Source organism: Vicugna pacos, chromosome 16 (genome assembly GCF_048564905.1).
Source record: "Vicugna pacos chromosome 16, VicPac4, whole genome shotgun sequence".
Taxonomy (NCBI): domain Eukaryota; kingdom Metazoa; phylum Chordata; class Mammalia; order Artiodactyla; family Camelidae; genus Vicugna; species Vicugna pacos.
Window position 1 is genome coordinate 61,274,548 of NC_133002.1, and position 24,729 is coordinate 61,299,276.

Here is a 24,729-nt window from a genome sequence, read left to right on the forward strand (position 1 = left end):
CCGGGATCAGGTGCGGAACCAAAATCACCAGTCATGCCGTTACTCCCGGCAGCTAGTAAACAATCTGGGGGTGGGGGGCGCTTTGACACCACCGGGCACCCCGCTCCTCGTCAACACTTCCCCCTGGACTTGCCCAAATGCCTCTTTACTGCGGTGGCTGCAGAAGGACGAGCCCCACCTTTTGGGCGCCCTGTGTGAGGAGGAGTCTTTCCCTCTCCCTGCTTGTACACCCATTCATGGGACAGACGCCTGGACTTCTGTTTCCAGTGGTCGGTGACATACTGTCCTTAATGAGTTTGGTGCTAAAGGTGTCCCACATTTGGCCAGTGGGAGGCCCCTTCAATCTGCGTTGTGTCCTGTGACATGACACGCCCCACGTTTTCTTAGCACTGACTCTCCCTTCCTGGCATCACAAAATATTGTAGGAGCATCTCGTAGCCGCCCGGCCCCAGCTCCAGGGTCAGCCCTTTCTTGGAGGGGCCCTGCTCCTGCTGGAGACCACGATCTGGGCTCTAGGTGAGCTCACTGCTCCTGGGTGTCTTTGCTCCTTTGCCCTTTCAGTAGGCAGAGCTAAGAACGTGCATGTGAATACCCAGGTGCACATGCGTGTGCAGACGCGCGCACACGCAGGTGTGTGCCAGCACCCACGTGCAGACACGTATTTTAGAAATCGTGAGTTCACACCCAAACCTCTAATTACAGCCACTCCCCCAGGGTTTCTCCTCGCCGCCCCGTTCTGTACGTGTGCTCCTTCCCCGGTGAGAGCCCTGGCTCCCGCAACACGGGCACGGTCCTCGCCTGCCCAGCCCTATGGCACCTCTGAAATAGTGTCAGTCGCTTTGCCCACACCGGTAAAATAGACAAAACTCGGGTTTGCAGTTCTCCCCCTGCTGCCACCCAAGCCTGCCCCAGGCTCAGGATCTGTGGTTAAAGGCTGTGTTCATGAGTTACTGTACATGCCCTGCCTTCTCCCTCTCCCCCTTCATTGTGGTTATGGTAATAGCTGGAAATGTAACGAGGTTCAGCTGTTTGAGTTACTTTCAGTGTTAGGTCTCCCCCTTCCCTTTTTGCTTTTTGAATCTGGAGACCATGGCATGCTGAATCCTGGCAGCCCGTAGCAGGAACGCAGGAACGGCTTATGGAAAGGGACTAGGTGTCAGGAGGGGAGAGCGCGAGCACAGGGGTTCTTCCTTCTCCACTTGACCCAGGCCCCAGTGTGCGTGCTGGGCTCTTCCCCGACACCCACGCTTCCTGGCTCTGCCTCTGGGGAAATGCCCTCTCCCCAGGGCCACCACACCTGTACGCGGAGAGGCCGGGTCCACTGGCTCGAGGTCCAAGTTTCTCTTGGACCACTACCCAGCAGAGCTGAGGCCGCAGGTCCTCACCAGGTGGTCTCCGGAGCCCACGGCCCTGGGCACGCAGCCTGCTGGGTGCGAGGTGGCCCTCATTAGCACGCGAATTGCAGGTGTGTCCGAGTAGACCGGGTCCTGTGCTCCCAGGCACCTAGGCTCCATCTGACTTGCCTTCCCCTTCTTTTACTTACTGATTTTCATGAACCCACGTTCCCTTCACCTGACCTGTTTAGCAAAATGTTGGAAGGCAGAGAAGCCAGGGCCGTGCTGGAGGAGGCTTACTGGCCGTTCACCCAGCTGCAAGGACCGTCAGGTCCAAGAGCTGGTAGCCCGGGCTCCTTGTTCTATTCCTGGGGACCCTAGGCCAGTGACTTAACCCCTGCACCTCATCTATAAAATAAAGCCAAAATGCTTTTCTCCCCCCGGCAGGGGTTAGGACTATTATAGGTAAAACCCGTTCATGGATTTTGAAATCTCAGGAGAGGGACCTCTTTGAGTACGAACAGCAGCATCCTTAAGGAGAAAGGTTGCAAACAGACGTGATGCTGGTCTGGTGGAGAGTCAGCAGTGACACCCTTCCTCGCGCCTCCTCCCTGCAGCTGTATCTGATGAAGCAAGAGCTGCAGCGGGAGAAGATGTCTTCTTCCTGTGAGCGGGAGTCTCGAGAGCGGTCGCTGAAGATGGCGAGCGGCCTGGAGCCTGAAGACGAGGAGCTGAGCCGCCTGAAGGAGGAGAACGAGAGACTCCGCTCCCTGACGTTCAGCCTGGTGGGTCCTGGTCCCCTCGAGACGCGTCCCCCCGCCCTGGTCCCCCTGAGGCTCAGCCCCCTGCCCTGGTCCCCCCAAGACTCGGCTCCCCACCCCGGCACCCTGCTGAGACTCAGCTTCCTGCCTTGGTCCCCCCAAGGTCAGCTTCCCGCCCAGCAGGGACTGTCCTTGGCCTCAGCCTGTGGCCTCCACACTGTGGATGGCTGACAGGTGGTGCCGTTGAGGTGTGGAGAAGGACTGGGTGAGATGAAACCCAGTGACTCACCCCCACTGCTCCTTCTCACGTCCCTCCGTCCTGCTCTCCCCCGGCCCCGAACGTTGGGAGAACCCACAGCTATTGCAGACGTACTCAGAAGCCTCCCTCAGCTGGTTTGCTGCCGTGTTGTTTTCGAGTAGATGGGGCTGGTTATAAAGGATGAGATTAGCTTTAAGGGTGTGTGTGTGGGTGGGGGGCGGAAGGGAACCTTTCTGCCTGAAAAATATTCTGTCGTCCTGCCCGTACGGGCACAGGGGTGTGGGGATCGTAGGATGCAGAGAATTTAGTGACCGAAGCCCTGGAATTATGCAAAACCTCTGCCTCTCCTCTTCAGTCCCTTTCAATCAATAAATATCTATTTCTTGAGCTGGTCCTTCAATAGACATTCACGGGGTGTGGGGCAGCCCGCCACCCTGGCACTGCCGTCACAAGGCCTGGGCTGGGCCATCGTTCATAAAAGTGGGTGTGAGAACTGAATGACATGCTGCTGGCGTTCCCGCTGCTGGAAGCTCCAGGGGTGGACTTGTCAAAGGAGCGGGCAGAAACTGCCTAGAGGGAGGAGGTGCGGCGCCCCCCTTGGCGGCTCTCAGCCGTCTCTGCTCCGTGCCCTCGCCACGCGCGTGTGCGGTGGAAATGCACGTGCCCCATCCCGGTTGCTGAGCTTGCCTTTTCTCCTGCCTGCCGTTCAACAATAAGGCTAAACCCACCCACACGCCCAGCCTCGAAGCTTCCTGCCTCCTACCCTCAGGATGGGGTGCCACGGTGCTCCTTCAGGGCCAGGCCTCTGGGGAGGTCCGGGCCCCTGGGCTGACCTGTCCTTGCACCAGGCGGAGAAGGACATTCTGGAGCAGAACCTGGATGAGGCCCTGGAGAGCAGGCAGGAGCTGGTGGACCGCATTCACTCTCTGCGGGAGCGGGCCGTGGCCGCCGAGAGACAGCGCAAGCAGGTGAGCCTCCGGGCCGTGCGTAGGGCCGGGACTGCCCGTCAGGGCGGGGCGGGGAAGCAGATTCTTTAATCCACATGGAGCTTAAAACCAACTTTGCCTAATGAAAGTGTTGGCCCATTTGTTTATTCCTCCATCAAAGCCGTACCGTCACAGTCTGAGATTAGAGGTCACGTCTACTTGCGGGGTGGTCAGAAGACAGGCCATGCAGACACGTGATTAAAGCACAGAGTGATTTCAAGTGTGTGGCGCCCCCGGAGGCGAGCCGGAGGTTGATTTAGTTGCTATAAAAGGCGCAGGGAGGACAAGGAGAAAGAAGACGGTGGAAGAGAATGCGGCAGGAGGAGGGAAATTATTTATGGGTTGGGGACGTGGAATAAATAAGACACAGTTAGGCGTGCAGCACCCGTGTGCACTCAGCGCAGCAGCTCTGTAGATGCGCCGGAAATCTAGCACTTAGGAAGCGAGCATGAATTCGCCTAAGTTCCCTCTAGAGCCTCTCCCACCCTCTCCCTGAGGCCCCCACCGCACCTGTCCTCAGTCCCCTCCCCAGAGCCACTGACCTCCGTGGGCCGGCCCTGTCCCCCTCTGCCCAGTACTGGGAGGAGAAGGAGCAGACCCTGCTCCAGTTCCAGAAGACGCAGGTGGACTGTGAGATCTACAAGGAGAGGCTGGGCGCCCTGCAGAGCCACGTGGTCGAGCTGCAGAAGGAGCGGGACCAGGTACCGGGAGAGGCGTGGCTCCGAGAGCAGCAGGTGCCACCCCTGCACGCCTCGGCTTGGAAGGGCCCTCTGGGCGTGGCCGAAGGCTGGCCAGCCGGGTCAGCCGCCCTCCATGGCAGCTGGTTCCAGACTTGGGGTCTCTCTCCTTGGTCCCGGGGAGGTTTCTTAACTCCCTGCGGCTGCCGTCTGGTGCCACGCTCACTGTACACCACCCTCCCGCCTTCCTTTCCGGCACAGGGTGTTCGTGTGCACCCCACCCACCGTGTGTACTAAAGCCGCACAGTTTACATGAAGAGAGCGTCGGAGTCCAGGATAAACGTGGGCCAGAAACAGGGGCCCTCTGGCTGGACTCCTGCATCGTGGTGGCCCCTCCGCTCTGGACATTAGCTCTGTCTCTGCCCGCAGGCTTACTTGGCGAGGGACGGAGCCCAAGTGGAGATTTCTCAGAGCCTGACGGAGAAGGACGCCCTCCGCAGGAAGGTGTTTGAGCTGACGGACCAGGTCTGCCGGCTGCGCCAGCAGCTGCAGGCCAAGTCGCTGCCGCCCGGGGTGAGTGCCGCCAGCCGAGAGCGGGGACACGGACGTGCTCGGAGCGGGACGGAGCTGGCCACCGGGCCCAGCTGGCACCACCGGGTCCAACTGCAAACACCGCGCGGGCTCCGGTGAGCGGCCCGTGTGGCCGGATGTTGACGGGGCCCAGCTGGGCAGGCTGCGTCTGCTCCTGCACCTCTTTTATGATAACAGTGTGCACCTCATAGAAGGGGCAGCTTAACAGAAGGTTCTGGAGCCTGTAAAGGGTGGTGTTTGATGAAGAAAGAAAGCATACGAAGCTGTACAGGCAGCACTTACTCTGGGGGTGAAGCCTCCGTGGGAGGCTTGCAAGTCAGTTATCTGAGCGCCGGGTGACAGACGCGCGGTGTGGAGGTCTGCGTCTGCCCGGAGCTGACACGGCTGTAAGGCCTCTAGTTAAAGCCTCGTCAGCAACGCAGCTCCGGGCAGCCTGGCAGGCGGGCAACACTCTTCAGAGGTGCCCGGGACCCGGGTGGGAGGCACAGCCAGACCCTCCCCTCCCCATGCAGCGGCCCCCGCCCTCCCTCCCCCCTCACCACAGCAGCCACGTTCACAAAATACATTACGCGCGTAAGAAGGACTGACGGACGGGCAGCAAGCTGCTAGCCGTGCCGTCTCTGCGTGTGGGAGGACGAGCCCACTTTGTTTTCTTCTCCAGTCGCCTCCCCCGCCGCGGCAGTCTGCATAGACGTGTTATACGTTAAGTGTGTGCCATCTGTCTAACCAGGAGAGAATAACAGATATCACCCAAAAGGAGCGAAGTGCAGGCGCCAAGCCACTTGCTCTGTGTACCCGTGGTCAGTGCCTGCAATGCCGGGCTCCCAGGCCAGGAGGAGGAGACATCCCTGTTTTGTCTGGAAGCCAATGAAAGGAAGCCTCCTGCTGGCTGGAGGCTGGAGATGGGGGTTAGGGCTTGGTAGAAACCCCAAGGGCATCCAGAGGACGTTCCCTGAACTAACCAGCCGTGTGGCTGTCTCTGGCAGCCCAAGCAGGAGGCGGGGCCCAGGGAGCCCTGTCCGAAGGGGAAGCAGCGGCTGACGCGCACGTTTGCCCTCTGCCCGCGGGACGACGGCAGCCCCTCTGAGGTAAGGCCAGTGCCTCTGGTGCCACGGGCAGGGCCCGGACCAGGTGCACCCTCGTCTCTTGGGGCAGAAGGGGGCCTGGCACATAGCAGATGCTAAAGAGATGCCTATTAAGTGAACGGAGGGGCTACACTCAGATCCACACTGCACACCTGCGTCCTCCAGCACCACGCACTGCTCTTGCACGTTTACACGCTGCCAGCACGTGACTTGGCTTCTCGGGGCGTCGGTTGCTGTATGTGTGAAGTGAGAGACCATATACACCACCGTGTAGATTTATCATGAGACCTAAGCGATGGAAGATACAGAACGCAGCTAATAGCCTGGCACATAGTAGGTGCTCAATTATTGTGGCCTGGCTCTGTGCTCCTCCCTCCCCTCGTCTCACTGCCTCTGTCCTGTCAGGGGGAGGCTGTGGCTTGTTATGACTCCCCTTACACACTGGGGCAGCCGGGAGGTGTCCTGGGTGGTCCCCGTCTGAGCCCCATGCTGACCTCTGCTCCTACCTCCTGCAATCTCAGCTCTGCTCCGACCTGAGCGCCACGTCCAGCCGCGAGCTGGTGGACAGCTTCCGCTCCAGTAGCCCCGTGCCTCCCAGCCAGCAGTCCCTATACAAGCGGGCCGCGGAGGACTTCCGGGAAGACCCCTGGTCTTTCAGGTAGAACAGGACTGGTAATGGGGTCCCATGACTCGGGCCCCCTAGCAGCCCACTGGGATGCTGACTTCCATCTTCTTATGTGTTGTAGCAGCTGCCCGGAAATCCTGGAGGTAGACCAGGGGAGCTGCCTGGGTGCCAAGGTGGACGACGCTGACCTGGACTATGAGATTGTAGACCAGGCAGGTGAGTGCACCCCCAGCCTCTGCAGCCACTTACCTCCCCTGGGCTGGGGATCTTCAGGGAGGTGGGTGAGGCACCTCAGGCTCTCCAGGGGATGGGCAGAGAGGAGTGAACTTGACTGCTGCCCTGCCCGGGCCTGTGGCAAAATCCAGGCTGCCTGCCAGCTCAGACCAGTGTCCAGATACCCTCTGTTTACTGGGTGTGCTTTTGTTTCTCCCCGGAGGCCAGGGGAGTTGCATTCACCTCCATGTCCAGCTCAGTATTGATATTCAGCAGCTCCAGGCACGTGTGTCCTCTCTCTGTCCCTCCCTGCTCTGACCCGTGGACACTTGGGCCTCCTAGTGACATCAGAGGGCATCGGGCTTCTGAGCTCACCGCTCCTGGCCGAGGTGCCTGCTTCTGACCTGAGTAGTCCTCCCTCCTGAGACCTGCCGTCTCTCCCATGGCTTAGTCCTCATGCTTCTGACTCGAGTGGTCCTCCCTCCTGAGACCTGCCGTCTCTCCCATGGCTTAGTCCTCATGCTTCTGACTCGAGTGGTCCTCCCTCCTGAGACCTGCCGTCTCTCCTGCGGCTTAGTCCTCATGCTTCTGACTCGAGTGGTCCTCCCTCCTGAGACCTCCCATCTATCCCGCGGCTTAGTCCTCATGCTTCTGACTCGAGTGGTCCTCCCTCCTGAGACCTGCCATCTCTCCCATGGCTTAGTCCTCATGCTTCTGACTCGAGTGGTCCTCCCTCCTGAGACCTGCCATCTCTCCCATGGCTTAGTCCTCATGCTTCTGACTCGAGTGGTCCTCCCTCCTGAGACCTGCCATCTCTCCCATGGCTTAGTCCTCATGCTTCTGACTCGAGTGGTCCTCCCTCCTGAGACCTCCCATCTATCCTGCGGCTTAGTCCTCATGCTTCTGACTCGAGTGGTCCTCCCTCCTGAGACCTCCCATCTCTCCTGCGGCTTAGTCCTCATGCTTCTGACTCGAGTGGTCCTCCCTCCTGAGACCTGCCATCTCTCCCGCGGCTTAGTCCTCATGCTTCTGACTCGAGTGGTCCTCCCTCCTGAGACCTGCCATCTCTCCCGCGGCTTAGTCCTCATGCTTCTGACTCGAGTGGTCCTCCCTCCTGAGACCTGCCATCTCTCCTGCGGCTTAGTCCTCATGCTTCTGACTTGAGTGGTCCTCCCTCCTTCTCAAGGCTTGGGCCCCACATGGGCAGCCCCTTTGCTTTCCCCCCCACCCCCACACATCTGCCCCAGCCTTGGGCCTTGCACACAGTAGGCTCTTAGCTCCTGTCTGGATTTCACCCCACGGCTGGCAGGGGGCGCGAGTACCCCATACTGTTCTGCGTGGTGGCGCCTTTAGGGCCGAGGCCTGAGGCTTTTTGTGGGTCACATGAGCAGAAACCTTACCTCTCCCAAATTCATTGCCATTTTATTTATAACTGGAATCAACGGAGAGGATCTGCCCAAGGCAGAACTGACCTGAATGTGAGATCAGGAGCAGGGAAGTCGTTGCTCTTTATTGTCCTTTGTCGTGATTCTGTGTAATGTCCTGATTCACATGCTTTTAGTGGAACTGACCTCAAGTACGTCAGGAACATATAATTTCACTCGGCTTTGAATGTAAGCACGAGTGGACATGTGCCTGTGAGCTGGGCGCAGGCTGCCGGCCCCTGGTCCTCGGGAGCAGCTCGGGAGGTGAGGAGGGGAGCCTCACCTGCAGGAAGGCTGATGCCTCACAGGCCACATACAGGCCTAGGTGAGACCCTGGGGCCTCTAGTCCTGGGACTGCTAACTGAGGGGCCTGCCACAGCCAGCTAGGCGGCAGTGTGGCCTGGGGCGTGCTGGCGATGGCTGCCACACAGAAGTAGGGACCCAGGGCTACACTTGATTTGATTTTTCAAGTGAAGCCAGAAATCCACGCTCCAGATTCCCTGTCTTATAAAATGTTGGCAACTCATTCGAATATCGCAAAGGGACGCGATGTAGGTCAGACCCTGGCAGGTGCAACTCTTCATGGGCTACTCCTGCTCTGAGGGAGGTGAGTCAGGATTCTAGACATCAAGGAAGGGAGGCGGAGGGGAAGGTTCAGCTTCCCTGAAAGGACAGGTAGGGGGTGCTCGTGGCTGGGGGTGGGCACTGGAGCTACACAGGTGAGCCGAAGCTCCGTCAGGAGTAGGGAGACCTGGGGGGCCAACCTGGCTCCGTGTCTAAGCCCAGCTTCCTCCTAGACCTTCCGGAGTCTGAAAACAGCCTGCAGCCGTCCTCTGGGGACCCCTGCCTCTCCGCCAGGTGAGCAGAGGGTGGGGGCCAGGGCCAGCAGGTGGCAGAGCAGAGCAAGGGCTGTGTTCCATCACTGTTGGGAGGTGACAGCCTTTCTGAGGATGAGGTCAAGGAGGGGGAAGGAAAATTCCAGAATGCTGGGCTAGAGGGCCAATGGGGAGGCGGCCTGGCCCGACTGCCTGGCCCGACTGCCTGGCCCCACTCCTGCACTGGGCCTTGTGAGCTCGTACCCCTCCCCTCCCACAGCAGCGTCCCGGTGCGGCGGAGGCTGGCCCGCAAGATCCTGAGCCAGGTCACGGTGCTGGCCTTCCAGGGGGATGCACTGCTGGAGCAGATAAGCGTCATTGGTGGGAACCTCACAGGCATCTTCATTCACCGGGTCACACCAGGCTCCGCGGCCGACCAGATGGCCTTGCGCCCTGGCACCCAGATCACGATGGTGAGTGCTCCCTGGAGCCCGGCATCCTCTCAGGGGCGGTAGCGGCAGCCGCAGACCCAGCTTGATGAAGGTGTGTTGTCGGCGTGGCCCGAGCTCCTTCTCGGGCTGATGGAAAGCAGAGCGTCACACCCACTTAGAGGAGAGCCCCAGGGACTCTCACCAGGCCCATGCACCCTCCTGTAGGCCGACGTCCTTGGGCCCGGAGGGTGGACTTGCGAGCCGAGCAAGGCTGGGCCGGCGCGTTGAGAGGGCTGTGGGCTGCAGCAGTCTTGACCCAGGGATCTTTCGACAAAGGCCGTGTACGATTCTGATGGGGGCTTTTCTTTTAAACTGTAAACTGTTCACTGTCAGTGTGTGTGTGTGTGTGTGTGTGTGTGTGAAAAGACATGTAACAAAACTCACAATTTTAACTATTGGGGGCATTTTACAACTTTTTTATTGTAAAATATTCATTAAATTGTAGAAAACCTAAGTGTACAACTTAACTAATTATAGTATTAAGCAGACACACGGACAGGGAGGTGACTTTGATGGAGCCGAAAAGCAGAATCATTAAACTTCAAGCTTCTAAGAATAGAAAAATGAGCAAACAGACGTCACCCATTCCTGAGGCCCGACCGGGGGGTGGGGTGTAGGGCATGAAGGTGAGTGCTGGGTGGACAGGGAGGGGCTGTGCCCCGGTCAGGAGTCCTGCGAACCCCACAGCTTCCCCCTTGCTGTCCATGTGCCAAGCCGAGTTCTTGAATGGTCACATGTGGAGCTCCTGATGTGAGTGTCACCCGGTAGGTAGTCTGACCCCCCCCCACCGCCCCACGACACAGGCCCCTCGTCACGTTTCTGAGAGTCCTAGAGGTTCGCGATTATCAGCTCACGTTGTGGTTACAGCAACGGAGCCCCTTTATGAGACAGTCCTGATATCCCAATGGGGCCAGTTCGGTTCTAACGGTGTTAGAAACACATTTTTTTCTCATAAAAACATGTACTCTCCTAAACTGAAACACCACCAGGAACGAGTGAGTGGATGAGAGCCCCGTGGGTTTCACAGCTGGGGACGTGGTGGCCTGAGGGGTGCCCTGGCAGCTGGTGCCTGGAGGCCAGGGATGCCACAAAACATCCTGCAGGGCCCATGGTGGCCCCAGATGTCAGTAGTCCCAGGCTGAACGCTGCTCTGGAACGGAGCATGTCATAGGGCAGGAACTCGGGGCGCAGGGGCCATCTCAGTACACGATCTCTGGCGGAAGGTGTGTAGCCTGGAGGCGCTGCACCAAGACATCCCGACGCCGGGCGGGTGATAGATGAAGGCTCTGAGGGTGCGTGGGGGTGTCCGGGAAGGAGTGGGTCTCCTGCAGGGCACACGCCTACGCTCAGACTGTGGCTGCAGAACCGTGATCAAAGCAGTGACCCTCGAGATTTGCCCTCAGGTGGAAACGGAGCCCTTGTCCAAGGTCGTCCTGGAGGGCATGACCCTGGAGCGAGCCGTCAGACTTCTCCAGAGGGTGAACGGCTTCTGCTGCCTGTCTGTGAAGGTCAACATGGAAGGTACACAGTCCTCAGCCCCCTCCCCTTCCCCTAGAGACCACCAATGCCAAGGCTCCCTGCACATTCCAGAGCCAGGCTGGGTCCCGAGTCTGCAGAAGCTCTCGGGGCAGAACCATCCTCTCGGGGGATCCGGCCCCAGGGTTACCTGTCCTCATGTCCTCTTTGATCAGGTTATAAGAAGCTGGTCCAGGACATGGAGGCCAAAGTGGCCACGTCAGGGGACTCCTTCTACATCCGGGTCAACCTGGCCATGGAGGGGCGGGCAGAGGGGGAGCTGCAGGTGCACTGCAACGACGTCCTGCACATCACGGACACACTGTTCCAGGGGGGCAGCTGCTGGCATGCCCACCGTGTCAGCCCCCAATGTACCAAGGGCACCGAACATGGCGCTGTCCCCAACTACACGAGGTGAGTGGCCATCGTGGGCCCCACCCCTTCCCCCAGAGGGGTGGCTCTGTGTGGTCTCACTTAGCATGGGGGTCCCCTCCTGCCCGGGAGGGACAGCCTTCCTGAGGCTCCCTCCACTGCCCAGGGGTAGAGGGTGGGGTGCCTCAAAGAAGTGGAATGCCACGTTCACTGCTTAGACGGGGCTTTGTGAGAAGGGATGGACCTCAGTCCCAGAGCACTCTAGAGCATTCAGGACCAGTTTCTCTCCCTCAGCAGTACTGACATTTGGAGCTGGCTCACTCTTCGTCCTGGGGGGCCGTCCAGGTCAGTGCAGGATGTTGAGTGGCATCCTGGCCCCCACCCACTGGGTGCCAGTAGTGCCCCTCGCCCCAGGTGTGACAACCAGTGATGTCTCCAGTGCACCCTGGGGGTAGGTGACCCATCGAGCTGGTGTGTCCAGGGCTGTCTTGATTTTAGCACAGAAAACCCCATATCCCGGGCAACCCCGAGTCTTGGGCCAGCCGGGCCAGCCGGCGCCCTCCTGGGAGCAGCGTCTCCCCGACGCAGAACCACGTTCTGGATCCGCCATGGGGCGCAGAGCGCAGTGTCTTGTCCGGCTCAGTACAGATTTTGTCACCTGGAGGTCAGACTCAGCGGGGGCAGGGAGAGGCCTGAGACTGCATTTCCAGCACGGTCTCTGGGTGATGCCAGGCTGAAGTCCACAGGCCACACCGGGAGAAGTGAGGTTCTGGAGCACTGGCCTCCGGCCTGCTCACACTGCGTCAGCCAGGTCCCACCTCAGGACAACTCAGCTAGCATCTCCAGGGTTGGGTGGATGCTCTGCAGGTTTTTACAAGCCCAGAGGGCTGTAGTGGCCTCTGGGGAGGATAACTATGGCCTGTGCAGGGGGGTGTCCTGGCACACTGGGCCAGGGTGTCCTCTCCCGCCCAGCCCTCCCCACGGCCGGGCCGGGGCGTCCTCTCCTGCCCAGCCCTCCCTGAAGCTGGGCCGGGGCGTCCTCCTCTGTGCAGAGCCCAGCAGCTGCTCATCGGCCTCATCCAGGACATGGCTCATCAGAGCACCATCGCCCGCAAGGTGAGGCGGCAAGCTCACCCGGCCAGCCCAGATCCTGGATGCCAGGTCCCACTCGGGTGGGCCTTGCCTCTCTCCCATGGCCTTCCTCCTCCCCAGGCTCACATCATCTGGACGCAGGGGCCCAGTCGACCCTGCCTTCCACTCAGAGGGTCCCACCTGGGGTGGGCTGGAAGACAGGCACAGCCTGGAGGTCCAGGGACCACCCTGGGTTTGCTGGGGGTGGGGTACCAGGCCCCCAGCCCTGTGTGGACGTCCCTTCTCCCCCATCCAGCAGCCTTCTGGGGGAGCCCGAAAGTTGGTCCGCATCGTCAGTGTGGACCGAACCAAGGCCACCCCTCTGTGGTCATCCTTTGACGGGGGCCAGTTGGACCCGAGCTGGGCAGAAGGTGAGGTGGGTGGAGCTGGTGGAGGGTCTCCGGGAGTTGCTCTGGTTGGTCAGCTGGGTCAGGGTGACCCCACTCACCTAGGCCAGAGTCAGTGTTTTAAGAATCATAACTGATGTCTGTGTGTCTTTCTGGAGAGCAGTTGAGGTGCACAACTTCAGTGTCCTTTAACCAGCACTCCTGTACTTCTTGTAACCCACCCTGATAAAACAGTCTGAAGCCACTGGTACGATCATGTGGTCAGCAGTCCCTTTAGAATAGTGCAGCGTGAACTCCCTCCAAGTGCCCAGCGTTGCACAAACCAGTGAACCCCTCAGACAGCTGCTGAGGGACGGGTGTGGGCATGAGGCCGTGACAGAGGCCAGCACAGCCCGGACCCCCGAGCAGGTAAAACTGTGCAGGAAGATGAGCGGAAGTGAATTTAGAGGAAGGTGAATGTTCTCCTTGAAAAGTTTTCTGAGTGCGTAATCTAACCTGGATGACCAGGAGCAGAGAGGAGGGACTCAGGAGAGAGGGAAGGAATGGGGTTGAGTCCTTGGAGGCCAGGGCTGACAACACAGGAGGTTTCCAGATCGTTTAGAAGGAAGAAAGTGGGCTTCTATCCTCCTTGTGGGCCAAATGAGGAGAACAGCTTGAACTGCAGCTTGCAGAGCTGTTTCTGGGGAACCACGGGGCATCTGGTCAGCCGGCACAAGGGAATCGCTCAACCACGGTTGGTGTGGAGCGCACAGTGCATCGTGCCAGACCCCGTGTGGCCCTGCAGTTGCTGGGGCTGCACCAGCACACAAAGCAGACGCGTCCCTCGGGGGTGGGGCCGGGGACCTGGTGACGCGAGGGAGCGGCCTGGCCCAGTTGCTCACAGCTCTTCTCCCTGCAGAGCCCCCCACCATGGGCTTCTGGGCCGAGAGCTGCTTCACCCTGGTGCCCTACACCCTGGTGCACCCCCGCCGGCCCAGCCAGGCCCGGCCCGTGCTCTTCGTGCCCGGGGTAGTCGGGGAGATCCTGATCAAGAAGCTGTGCCTCCTCCACGGGTTTAAGAGATGCCTAGCAGGTAGGCGCTCAGCTGGGAGTCCCGCCTGGCTGGTGGCTGGCGGGCAGGGCCTCCGCAGCACTCCATGCCTGCTTTCAGGAGGGCAGCATGGCCAGAGGAGGTCGCAGGGCAGCCGTGACAAGGACCACCAAGTAGGGGGCTAGAAAGGCAGAGATTTATTGTCTCACGGTTCTGGAGGCCAGAAGTCCGGAATCAGGACGCCCCCACAGGCCGCCCTCCCCCCGAAGGCCCTAGGGGCGCGCCCTCCGGCCCCTTCCTGCTCTGGCGGCCTGGGGTTGCGTTGCTCCAGCCTCCGCCTCCTCGCCTCTCTGTCTTCGCACGATCTTCTTACAAGGAACCAGTCACTGGACTTAGGGCCACCCTGCTCCTGTGTGACCCCATCCTAACTAGCTCCGTGTGTAAAACCCTGTTTCCAACAAAGGCTGCCTTCTGAGCTTTCAGGTGGACGTGGATTTGGGGGGCTGCCATTCCACCCAGAGCGGCTACTGGTGGCAGATAGGCTTGTACCTAATGGAGCTGTACGGCCAGAGCTGTATGGCTCTGTCCTCCTGCCCAAAGCCAATCCGTGTAGAGCCATGGAGACAGAATGGCCACTGGGGATCCTGGGTCCCAGGGGACAGAGCCTGAGTGTCCCTGCTCAGCAGGAAAGGTGGTTTGGCAGGTTGGAGAGGGAGTTAGCTCCTTGGCGCTTTCATCTGCCCACCCACCCCCACCCCACGGTGGCTCCAGGGAGAGCTGTGTCACAGCCTGAGTGTGAACAGGGCCTGCCCGTCCCTGCTGGAGTCCAGAGGGGACAGAGGGCAGCGGGCTTGGTCCACGAGGTTCCTCCAGCGAGCACCGGCTGTGTGCCAGGCTCTGTGTAGGGGGCTAGAGACAGGGAGTTCAAGAGGCCCTCGGAGGTCTGTTCTGCGCCGCTGGAGAAAAACACCTAAAGACACGGCTTAAGCTCCGTGATGGCCGGAAGCGGGAGTCCTGGGAGGGGGGAGGGATGGAGGCTGTGATCTGACGGGCTGGCAGAGTTCGTGAGCAGAACAAGGCAGTCCAGGCTAAGGGAGCAGAATGTGCAAGGGCACCGAGGCGCAGGTGGCATGATGGGGGCGGGGGCAGGCACCCGGACGTGCCGTGTTGTGTAACAGGCAAGGAGACAAGACCGGGCCTGGTCCTTGAATGCCTGTGGTGAAGATGGCTTGGAGAAGGGCATGGCTAGGGGCTGGGAGATGAGCTGAGGACCACCAGAATGCCGGGAGCCAGAGGGGGTGCAGCAAAGCCACAGTCAGGAGGCAAGGGCAGCCCTGAGCGCCATCTGCAAGCTGGGATCACCAGGATCTGGGGGTACTTTGGAAGGTGGAGGCCAGGAGGAGAGCACACTGGGGACAAAAGTACCCCTGGATGAGAACCAGTGATTTGAAATCAGAGGGATTTCTGGATGCAGGAAGTTGGATATGTGAGTTTGGAGCCTGGAAAGTGATGGGAGAGGGGTTATCTACATCTGTCCCTCCTTCCTTCCTTCCTTCCAACCATCCACCCATGTCCTGGCACTGACTGTGCACCTGCTGTGTCTGATGGTTTAGGGTGAATGTGCTGGGCACAGACTCCTGGGAGTGGGAAGAGCAGGGGCACGCAGGAAGGGCTTCCCAGAGCTGGTGTGGGTCCATGGGGGTGGGGGTGTTTGGCACGGGCTCCTGCGGGAATAGCTGGGTGTGTGACATCCATCAACTGTCACCTGCAGAGTACCTGAGCCAGGAGGAGTATGACACCTCCTGCCAGAGAGGGGACATCATCCAGGAGAGGGAGGCACCCGGTGGCCACTACTGTGTGACCCGCAGAGCAGTCGAGTCCCTCATGGAAAAGGTAAGAGGTAGGGGGGGCTCTAGAGGAGGGCGGTGGGAAAGGGCAGGAAAGGCCAACCGCTAGGGCCCCCGGACGCCCCAGGTTAGTGCTCAGCTCGTGTCTGGTTCCATCCCAGAAAGACACACCCTGCTTCTGCCACCTGGAATCCACGTGATCTTGGGCGAGCCTCTTCGCTCCCCTGAGCCTCTTCCTCTGCAGCAGGGAGCGTTCAATAAACACCTGTAATGAGTAGGATGGAGACGGCCCTCCTAAGTCCCAGCGTGCGCGTTAAGCAGCTCGCTGGAAGCAGTGGAGTTTATACGGATTCAAAGAGCTGGGGCAGCTGAGTCGGAGGCGGGACGGCCCCATCCCCCCCCCCACTCCCAAGGGGGTTGACGGAGCCGTCTGGCTCCTGGAGTTTGAGCTCCACGCAGTCTCAGTCCCAATGGCCTGTGATGTCTAGACTTCCCAAGTGAAAAGTCAAATGGATGGAAACTTTTAAAACTGTACAGCAAGCACCCTTGCACAAAGGGGCATTCCCGAATTCTCTTCCCGTTCTCCTTACAAACTTCCGTCCTACCTGACCTTTCTCTCCCCTCTCTCAGCGTCACTCCCAGGTGTGGGCCTCCCTCGCTCCCTCTGGGGCACATGATTTTGACCCACTTCTCCCCTCCAGAACACCCACGCCCTCCTGGATGTCCGGCTGGACAGCATCTGTGTCCTGCACAAGATGGAAGTCTTCCCCATCATCATCCACGTCTCCATCAATGAGAAGGTGGCAAAGAAATTCAAGTAGGCACCCCCCTGGGGGCTGGTGGGGGGGTCAGAACGGGCGCCGGACCTCACTGTAAGGCCCACGGTGAGCACGTCCAGAGCCCATGACAGTTCTCAGGAACTCACCCTTGCCAGCCCCCGAAGTGTCACAGGGCAGTTCCCCCACAACACCCAGGACAAAGGCCGTACGGCTCACGCCCGGGGAGCGACCCAGAGCGAGGTGAGACCCTAGAACCTGCCTGACCTTGGCCAAGGCCACACGTTTCCTGGGGCGCAGCTGGCAGTCAGTCGTGTCAGGGGAGGACGCAGGCTGAGAGCCCCAACTTGGATCAGGGCTAGGGCAAAGCCAGACGTCCCGCTGCCCTCGTTACAAGCTGAGGACTGAGGCTATAAACTAGACCCCTGCCCCCAGTCAGCGCACGTCTTCTGGGGCCTGAGTCACAGCATCTTCATGAAGCACTGGGCGCCCCTGAAGCAGGCTGCTGCGTCCAGGGGCGTCTGGGCAGCTTCTGCATCATTGGTCCGTCCGGATTCCGAGAATTCCGAGCCAGTGTCCAATTCCTGGGGCTCTGTGCTGGGAGGCCAGCGTGCTGCTCTCCCCAAGCTGCCCTCCTGTCTCTGGCCCCTGCAGGAAGGCCCTGCAGCGGCTTGGCACCACGGAGGACCAGCTCCTGGAGGCCGCCAGGCAGGAGGAGGGCGAGCTGGACAAGGCGCCCTGTCTGTACAGCAGCCTGGCCCCCGACAGCTGGAGTGACCTGGACGCCCTGCTTGGCTGTGTCCGCCTGGCCATCGCAGACGAGCAGAAGACGGTTGTGTGGACAGAGCAGAGCCCCCACTGATGCCCCCCCGAGGCATAAGTAAATTTAGAAAATGAACTTTGGCATATTTTATTAAAATAGAAAGCTTTTACAATGCTCTGGCCTGCGGCTTCCTCCTCATGCCTCCAAGGATGGAGTTGATGGGGGTGGGAGCCCACCCACTCAAGAGAAAAAGCCCCCTCTCTGGGTTTTCCCTGGCGGAGCCTCTGCTCCCGGGTGGATGGAGGCAGGGCAGGTCTAGAGCATTCCGTGAGCCACGTCTGTGCCACAGACTTGTGTTCATCCAAGCAGAACTGGCCCAGCTGGAGGATGGGGTGTTTTCATCCCTGGACTCTCAAAAAGGACAAGCTCGGCCACTGCAGACCCCAGGCTAGAACTCAGCCCTCAGGGAGCCCGCCAAGAATCAGCGGCCTCGGGGAGCCCAGCCCGAGGGGCGGGGCCGGGCTGTGGGCAAGGCAAAGGACAAAGACAAGCTCGGGCTTGTCAGACCAGGGCTGACAGACAGACGCTGTCCCCACAGCGAGTGAGGTCTGCTCCCGCCCTCCGCCCCTGTGGCACTCGGAAGCCTGCATCCCCTTAGGTGGAGGGCACAGGAGCGTCTGTGGGTTCCAAAGAACCAAGAGGCTCTGAAGCCCCTTCTTCCTGCAGGCCCCCAGACCGCCCTCGCCTCGTCACGGGCTGGGGACCCTGCCCCAGCCGGGTGCGCCCCGAGATGCCTGTGCCGGGACATGGCTCAGACCCAGGACAGCGGGTCCCCGGCCGTGGGGGCGGGCTGGGCCTCACAGCTCGTTGTGGAGCGGCCGGCACTGGGGGGACAGCTTCTCCTCCAGCACGCCGTCGGGGGCACACACCCAGGGGTCGTGGGTCTCCCACTGCCACTTGGCCAGTTGGGTCTGCAGCAGTCCCAGAACCTGGGCGTAGCGCGGGTCGGCGGCCAGGTTCCGGGTCTCGCGGGGGTCCCGGGCCCTGTCGTAGAGCTCCCAGCGCTCCCGGTAGTAGTAGCAGTGCAGGTCCTTGTACCAGCCCGTGGGCTGGCCGGCCGTGCTGCGATTCAGGAGGTCCTGGAAGGTTGGCGACACATAGAAGTCCTGGTCGACGGGAAAGGGCATCTTGAAGTGGAGGTTGTGCACAAGGTGGAAGTTCTGGTGGTACACGGAGCGCATGGGGTAGGACATGGTGACCTCGTGGTGGCTCTGGCTGCCAAAGACCGTGGTCCAGAGGGGCTCTGCCTCCAGCGCTGGCAGCAGGGACTGGCCAGTGAGCTGGACGGTCTTCAAGCCGAAGATGGCATAGCTGGGGTAGGGGATGGAGAACCAATCCAAGATGGTGGGCGTGAGGTCTGGAAAGGAGGCAGCATCTCAGGGTGTGGGCCCTCCAGGGGCAAGGCCCACCCCCACAGAAGGGCTGCATCCCAGCCACTCTGGAAAGCTGGTGGGCCGCCTCACACACCACGTCACCAACAGGGAGAAGCTGCCACGGGCCAGCCTGTCACTGCTGTGTCATCTCTGCGCCGTGCTGCCTTCGATGGCATAGGGAGAGGCCCACCTTGGTGGCACCCAGTACCCCTCTAAGACCCTGAGGACCATGCAGGGGCCGTTCCCGTGCTGTGCTGTGGCCACAGTGCTCCCCGACTTGCGCTTTGGGGCCAAAGGGAGACGTGAGCCCTGAGCCACGGGGGCCCAAGCACCCTGCTGCCCTGACCGCTCAGAGTGGGGTGGAGGGACCTGTAGCATCATTGTCACTTAGAAACTCGTCAGAAATGCAAATTCTTAGGCCCCACTCCACACCTACTGAACCACACCCTGGGGGGTACCTCTGGATGCTACCAAGGGCTCCGGGTGGCTGACGCCCACCAGCGGGCCAGCCGAGAAACAACGGGCGTGAAGGCGGTGAGACCCAGACCAGAAGCCAAGCTCGGTGCTTGTGAGCTGTGCGGCCTTTGGCCGCGCACTTCACCCGAGCCGTGCATCTGCACCTGTAGGTGGTGACAGCCGTCCCCTCCTCACGCAGGTGGCGCGCACACCCGCCTCGGCCCTGCTGCGGGAGGCACAGTCGTACCTAGGAGGCTCACATAGGCCTCGCTGGCCTGGCCCCAGCGCTGCGGGTGCTCTGGGGACGACACCAGCAAGGGCTCCGCCGTGCCCGGCCAGTACAGGTTGGTCCTGCCGCTGGGGAAGGGGACTCCGTTGTCGGATGTGAAGATCACCAGGGTGTCATTCAGGACGCCCGCTCCACGCAGCTCCTGGAGCACAAGTCCGATCCCTGCGGGGTGCGGAGGGGGAGCAGCGCTCAGCACAGGCAGGCGTGGTGGCACTGGAACATGCGGGCACTCGCCCGCTTCACCATCGGCCACTGGACCCCGTGCCGTCATCTCCCTCGATCACCCGGGCCATCCTTCCCACCAGCCCAGGCCTCCCGCTCAACACTCTACCCAGTGCCCTGTCCTGGAGCAGGACTTGCTCGGCCTCCACCCGAGCACCCCATCCAGGGACCCCAGCCATCCCCTGGCACTTCCATGTCACCCTCACGCACCTGCTACCTGCCACACGCTGGTTTCTGTGTTTCCTGGAGTCTCACGTCTACCCCATAGAACTAACAGGGATGGTATTGGGCGAGGCCAGAACACGGGATTCCCTCTTGCCCACCCCCTTTGCAGGTCCCCGTGAAGTAATGGCACCAACAGGAAAACTATAAAGGCACCAACCACCTACAGGGGGTTGAATGATGGTCCCCCTGAAAGGTATGTCCACCTGGAACCTGTGAATGTGACCTTATTTGGAAAGAGGGTCTTTGCAGATGCAGTTAAGTCGCAGGTCTCAAGATGTCACCCTGAAGTACCTAGGTGTGCCCTAAATCCCATGACAAGTGTCTCTACAGGAAAAACCGAGACAGAACAAGAGAAGACACAGAGGAGTCACGTGGCGACAAGGCACAGACTGGAGGGATGCAGCCACAGGCCAGGGAGCACCTGGGCCACCAGAAGCTGGGAAAGGGAGGAAGGACCTGCCCCCAGAGGCCCCAGAGGGAACACAGCCCCTTGACACCATGACTTCCGGCTTCCAGCCCAAGACGGGGGCCAGAGCTGCACCCTATGCCACCGCCTGCGCTCCTTGACCCCACCTTGGTCCATGCGGCCGATGGTGGTGTACTGAGCGGCCAGGTCAGCTCGGGCTGCCGGGGTGTCAGGGACGAAGTAAGGCACCTGGGACGGGGCAGGTGGGTGGAAAGTCAACGTTACAACAGATAGGTTGGGGAGGACAGTGACTAGCCTTTGAATTGGGGCAGGAGAGGCAGGTGCCAGCCTCCCTCCCGGGGCCCGAAGTCATCTTCCTTCTAGAATGGATCAGCCCGGAATATGCACTCTTCTGGGTACCACCCCCAGACGGGGGCCTGGCTGCCGTGAGTTGGAGTGTCTCTCATTACACACCTGGGGCCAGGCTGCAAGCCCACGGGAGGGGCGCTGGTCCCCAGATTTACAAGGCCAAGGATGCAAGACGGTTGGGCATCTTGGGAACATGGTGAGGGGCTGGCCCTCCCACCTGCACATCCTGCGGGTCGTAGATCTGGGGCGTCCAGTCTGGGATCCGCCCCATGCCGCTCTCCCCGTTGCCAAACTTCTCACAGAAGGCCCCATACTGTGGCTGCGAGTGCCCACAGCGGTGGGGGTCGTGGAAGGCGACGTAGAGGAAGAAAGGCCTGCACATGGAGGGATGGGCTTGAGCACTGAGGTCAAGGTCAGACGGTTGACCCCTATCTGGCTTCTACCTTGGGGAGCCCCACCCTTTGGGAAGGAACACCCCTCAGTTTTGTCTCCTCCCCTACAACTGAGAGCATCCCCATGATCGGCACTGCCTCAGTTTCCCCACATCCCCTCCTCCTCTGGCCAGGTCGACTTGAGTATCTGGAACCTCCCCCACCTCACCCCAGCTGTCTGGGGACTCCACGAGTCCCGACCAGACTCCGGGATCTGCATCACGTATTAAGCGCCCAGAGGTCTGGCTGTGGGAGGGGGGAGAGGGGTCAGGAAAGGGGCGGGGCCCTCCTCGCACCTGTCGTCCCGAGTCTGCAGGAATTTCTGGACCAGCAGTTTAATTCTAGTGATGTTCCGCCCCACCTGGAGGACAGAGCCATTCTCCTCCGTGTACGCAAAGTCGAACGGGTACACCGTCTCTGGCCCCACGTGCTTCTTCCCGATGATGCCTGGAGCCGCAGAGACAGGCCTGTCCTGAGCCCTTCGGTCTCCCACTTCCTTCTGCTCCCTTTTCCACCCCCCCCCAAGTCCTGGGCCTAACCCCCCACCCCTGAGCCGTGGCCTCCACGAGGGCAGCTGGGCCTTTGTTCTCACGTGCCCGTGGTCCAGCCAGGAGGTCGAGGCTCCCTGGGGCCTAATGCTCAGAGCAGGGGTCAGTGGGAGCTCAGGACAGGCCTCACTCCTCCGGGGCAGGGAGGGAAGCTGCTCTCCGCCCCCATGGCCGCCCGGAGCCCCTCACCTGTGCGAATGCCGGCTCGGCCCAGCAGCAGCGGCAGACTCTGCACCCGGTCGAATGAGCTGAAGTGGTGGACATCCTGGTGCAGGCCATACATTCCGTTCTGATGCTGCCGGCAGAGACGCCGTGAGGCAGGGCACCACCGGCGGCCGGCGGCCTGCCCGCCGGCTCTCGCTCTCCCAGCCTCGCCAACCCCGCCCCTCATGGGCCGCCCATTTAGAACCGTTAGAGAGGCTTTCTCGCCTGACTCCCTGCCCGACAGGCCCCCAGGCCCGTCCTGTGGCCCTCAGCAGGAAATACAGTAGACTGGGAGGGTGCAAATAACGGAAGTCAGGGGCGCCTCTTACTCCTCTCTGGGTACCTGTGCCTCCCCACTCACCTACTATGAGCACGTGTCGTGGAGCAGAAACCACAGCAGCAGGTCTCTCTTTATTAACGGACTTTCATGCAGTGTGAAAAAACTGCTGTGCGTGTTACAAACTCAGACCGGAAAGATGGAAGGAGGGAAAGCCCTGCCCTTCAGCTGCGGCCCGCAGCCCGGAGTGAGCGCGGCTCGCACGCCTCGTTACCCTCTCAGGAAGCGCCCGTGTACCGGCCGCAGTCTCCCCTGTACGGGCGTCTCCTGCGCGCTGCCTGTCGCTCAGATGGGGATGCACAGAGCACACCTGCCTCCCGTATGTTAACGTCGTGAGATAACACATCAAGAATAAGTGTCTGTATACGCCCAAGTTAACTACAGCAGCAGCATTCCAACAGCCAAAGGTGGCAGCGGCCCAAGTGTCCACCGACAGACAGCTGGATAAACAAAATGTGCTCTCCCCCTACAATGATGCATTACTCCTCCTTGAAAACAAGTGAAGTGCTGACGTGTGCCGCTGCACAGGTGAGCCTGGGCGACGCGATGCTCAGTGAAATCCGCCAATCACAGAAGGACAAATCCTGGGTGATTCCCCTTATGTTGAGGCACCCAGAGTTGCCAAACTCATGGAGACAGAAAGTAGAACGGCGGTTGCCAGGGACGGGACCCGGGGCCGAGGGGAACAGGAAGTTCCCCTTGGGGACAGAGTTTCAGTTTGGAAAGAGAAAAAAGTTCTGGAGGCGGATGGTGGTGATGGCTGCACAGCGTGGATGTAATCAATGCCACTCAACTGTAGCCTCAAAGATAGTTAAAATGGTAACTTTACATTATACCCACCTTAACACAATAAAGACGGAGTAAGTGCCTTAAATGGCAGCTTTTATGGTCACACAAGCTCCTGGGACGATATCACGACAGGAGTTAACACTATTGCCAGGCGAGTACGTGCCAGGCACCTTGCTATGTGCTTTATAAAGTATTAACTTGGTCAACCCCATCCTAATCCCATGAGTGAAGTGTTACTGTGACCCCATCTTACAGGTGAGGGGACTGAGGCACACAGAGGTAAGTGACTTGCTCACAGTCACACAGAGTGGTGGGGCAGGGCTCATGAGTGGGTCGTCCAGCCCCAGCCTGCACTTGGACCATTTGGCTGGAGGTGGGGGAGGGAAGGCAGGTGCATCCCCAGGGAGAACAGGGAGGGGTTCCGGGCTACAGAGGCCGTGGGGGCACTCCCTCCCCCATGCCCTCCTCCCACCCCCCTGCTGCCCTCACCTGGGGCAGGCCAGTGAGGAGGCTGGCGCGGCTGGGAGAGCAGCTGCTGACGGAGGTGAAGGCATTGCGGAAGAGGAGGCTGCGGCGGGCCAAGGCATCCAGGTGAGGGGTGGCGATGGCACTGTTGTTGTAGGCGCCACTCTCAAAGCCTCCGTCGTCCGCTATAGAAGGCGGGAGACAGAGCACACGGTGGGCTGGGCTCAGAAGAGCAGCTTGTGGGAGTGAGGGAGACCTGGGTCCTGCTGCGTGGCCTGAGCCAGTGATGCCCAGGCAGATATGATGCCCGGGGGGCATAATATTCAGCAAGCGAGATACCTGAGTGGGAAGGCCACCAGGCATGTATGCAAACTCGGTGGGCATGCTAGCAGGCAGGCATGAGACCCAGGCAGGCTTGCATGATGCCCAGTTTCATGACACTCAGTGGGCATGCTAGCAGGTGTGACTGGGCAGTCCTGGGCTCTGCAGACACTGCACAAGGATGTGGCCCCACATGCTGGTTCTCCCCCCGTGCCTCTGGGAGAGGGGGAGTTGAAGAAGTCCCTCAGTGGAATACTGTTTAAGTTACAATTAGCTGAAGGGCCTGCCTGAGACCACAAGTTAATCAGAAAGTGACCCTGGCGAAAGGCCAGACCTCAAAAGAGGAAAAAATCGGGTTGCCTGTGATAGCCAGGCTGTAGTCACTCACGCAGGAAGTCTTGTGAACAGCAGGGCTTTTGAGGAACTTGGGGTTTGGGGAGGTCACGGGAGAGGGCGTGTGGGTGGTAGGGGGCTGCTCCCTTCAGCCAGGAGGAGGAGAGGTGAGCCACAGTGCTCCGGGGTCTGACAAGGGAAGGGCAAATTTAGGGGATTATCACTGCTGTGGAGATGACAGCCCCAGGGCCCCGGGGCTGGTCTCTGGGGACTTGGACAGCAGCCCCTGTTCTGGAATCCCCTCTACGATCTGGGCACTGCTGGGTTCTAGAAAGCCGCCCAGCCCCTCAAGGCGGGGCCGGGACCGCAGGGTTAGCCTGGCAGCTCTGCTCACAGGTAAGGGTGCAAGGTCAGAATAGGGGCAGGCGTTTGGTGGGAATGCTGGGGCCGACACCGCCAGACCCCGCATGGTCGCTCCTACCCCTCTCCAAGGAGCGGACCACGAGGAGTCTGGGGGCAGCAAAGAGAGGAGACAGGGAATGAACAGCAACAGGGACTGCAGGGAACAGGAGGGTCAACACTGACCGCTGGTGGGGAGGGGCGAGTGGCCGCGTCTGGGGGCGACAACCGGCGGCCGTGGAGGGCAGTACCCAGGGTGGCGGCGGGTCGGCAAGGATGCACTCACCGAGGATCAGCAGCACGTTCCGGGGGCGCGCCCGGTGCGCACGGCAGATCCCCAGGGCGAGGAGCAGCGCCCAGCAAGCCGGCACCGGGAGGCGCATGGCGGCGGCTCCGGCCGGGCCCCGCCCCGCGGTCACGTGAGCGCCGGGCCCCGCCCCGGGTCACGTGCACGTTAGGC

General features: G+C 60.6%; 2 protein-coding genes across 18 annotated transcripts in view; one reads left to right on the forward strand and one right to left on the reverse strand.

The window, feature by feature from the left end:
* Window positions 1-17,177, forward strand: part of CARD14 (caspase recruitment domain family member 14) — a 32,818-nt gene extending 15,641 nt beyond the window's left edge. For 8 of the 17 annotated variants that reach the window (XM_072939769.1, XM_072939770.1, XM_072939777.1 and 5 more), the window contains 17 exons: window positions 1,952-2,119; window positions 3,203-3,322; window positions 3,916-4,041; window positions 4,447-4,590; window positions 5,595-5,696; window positions 6,215-6,351; window positions 6,440-6,534; window positions 8,753-8,813; window positions 9,051-9,243; window positions 10,665-10,782; window positions 10,953-11,190; window positions 12,201-12,264; window positions 12,536-12,650; window positions 13,525-13,698; window positions 15,428-15,549; window positions 16,205-16,320; window positions 16,934-17,177. In XM_072939769.1, coding sequence (XP_072795870.1) covers window positions 1,952-2,119; window positions 3,203-3,322; window positions 3,916-4,041; window positions 4,447-4,590; window positions 5,595-5,696; window positions 6,215-6,351; window positions 6,440-6,534; window positions 8,753-8,813; window positions 9,051-9,243; window positions 10,665-10,782; window positions 10,953-11,190; window positions 12,201-12,264; window positions 12,536-12,650; window positions 13,525-13,698; window positions 15,428-15,549; window positions 16,205-16,320; window positions 16,934-17,141 — 2,301 coding nt within the window. In that variant the 3' untranslated portion in view covers window positions 17,142-17,177. Of the gene's footprint in view, window positions 1-1,951; window positions 2,120-3,202; window positions 3,323-3,915; window positions 4,042-4,446; window positions 4,591-5,594; window positions 5,697-6,214; window positions 6,352-6,439; window positions 6,535-8,752; window positions 8,814-9,050; window positions 9,244-10,664; window positions 10,783-10,952; window positions 11,191-12,120; window positions 12,265-12,535; window positions 12,656-13,524; window positions 13,699-15,427; window positions 15,550-16,204; window positions 16,321-16,933 lie in introns of those variants that run through there. The other 9 variants (XM_072939776.1, XM_072939775.1, XR_012059890.1 and 6 more) reach the window with 9 other exon arrangements.
* Window positions 17,174-24,702, reverse strand: SGSH (N-sulfoglucosamine sulfohydrolase). The gene is made up of 8 exons (XM_072939786.1): window positions 24,556-24,702; window positions 23,241-23,401; window positions 21,611-21,716; window positions 21,170-21,320; window positions 20,660-20,816; window positions 20,241-20,322; window positions 19,179-19,382; window positions 17,174-18,459 (listed from the first exon to the last, which is right to left on the reverse strand). The coding sequence occupies exons 1-8, from the start codon at window positions 24,650-24,652 to the stop codon at window positions 17,900-17,902; spliced, it is 1,518 nt and encodes a 505-aa protein (XP_072795887.1). The 5' UTR covers window positions 24,653-24,702; the 3' UTR covers window positions 17,174-17,899.
* Between the last annotated feature and the right edge of the window lie 27 nt (window positions 24,703-24,729).

Excerpts from the sequence above, each read along its gene's own strand:
- SGSH (XM_072939786.1), bottom strand. The coding sequence starts at position 24,652 with ATGCGCCTCCCGGTGCCGGCTTGCTGGGCGCTGCTCCTCGCCCTGGGG. Across the intron at positions 23,402-24,555 it reads GAACGTGCTGCTGATCCTCG|CGGACGACGGAGGCTTTGAG; the intron begins GTGAGTGCATCC and ends CGCCTTCTATAG. Across the intron at positions 18,460-19,178 it reads GGCCTATGTGAGCCTCCTAG|ACCTCACGCCCACCATCTTG; the intron begins GTACGACTGTGC and ends CCTCCTTTCCAG.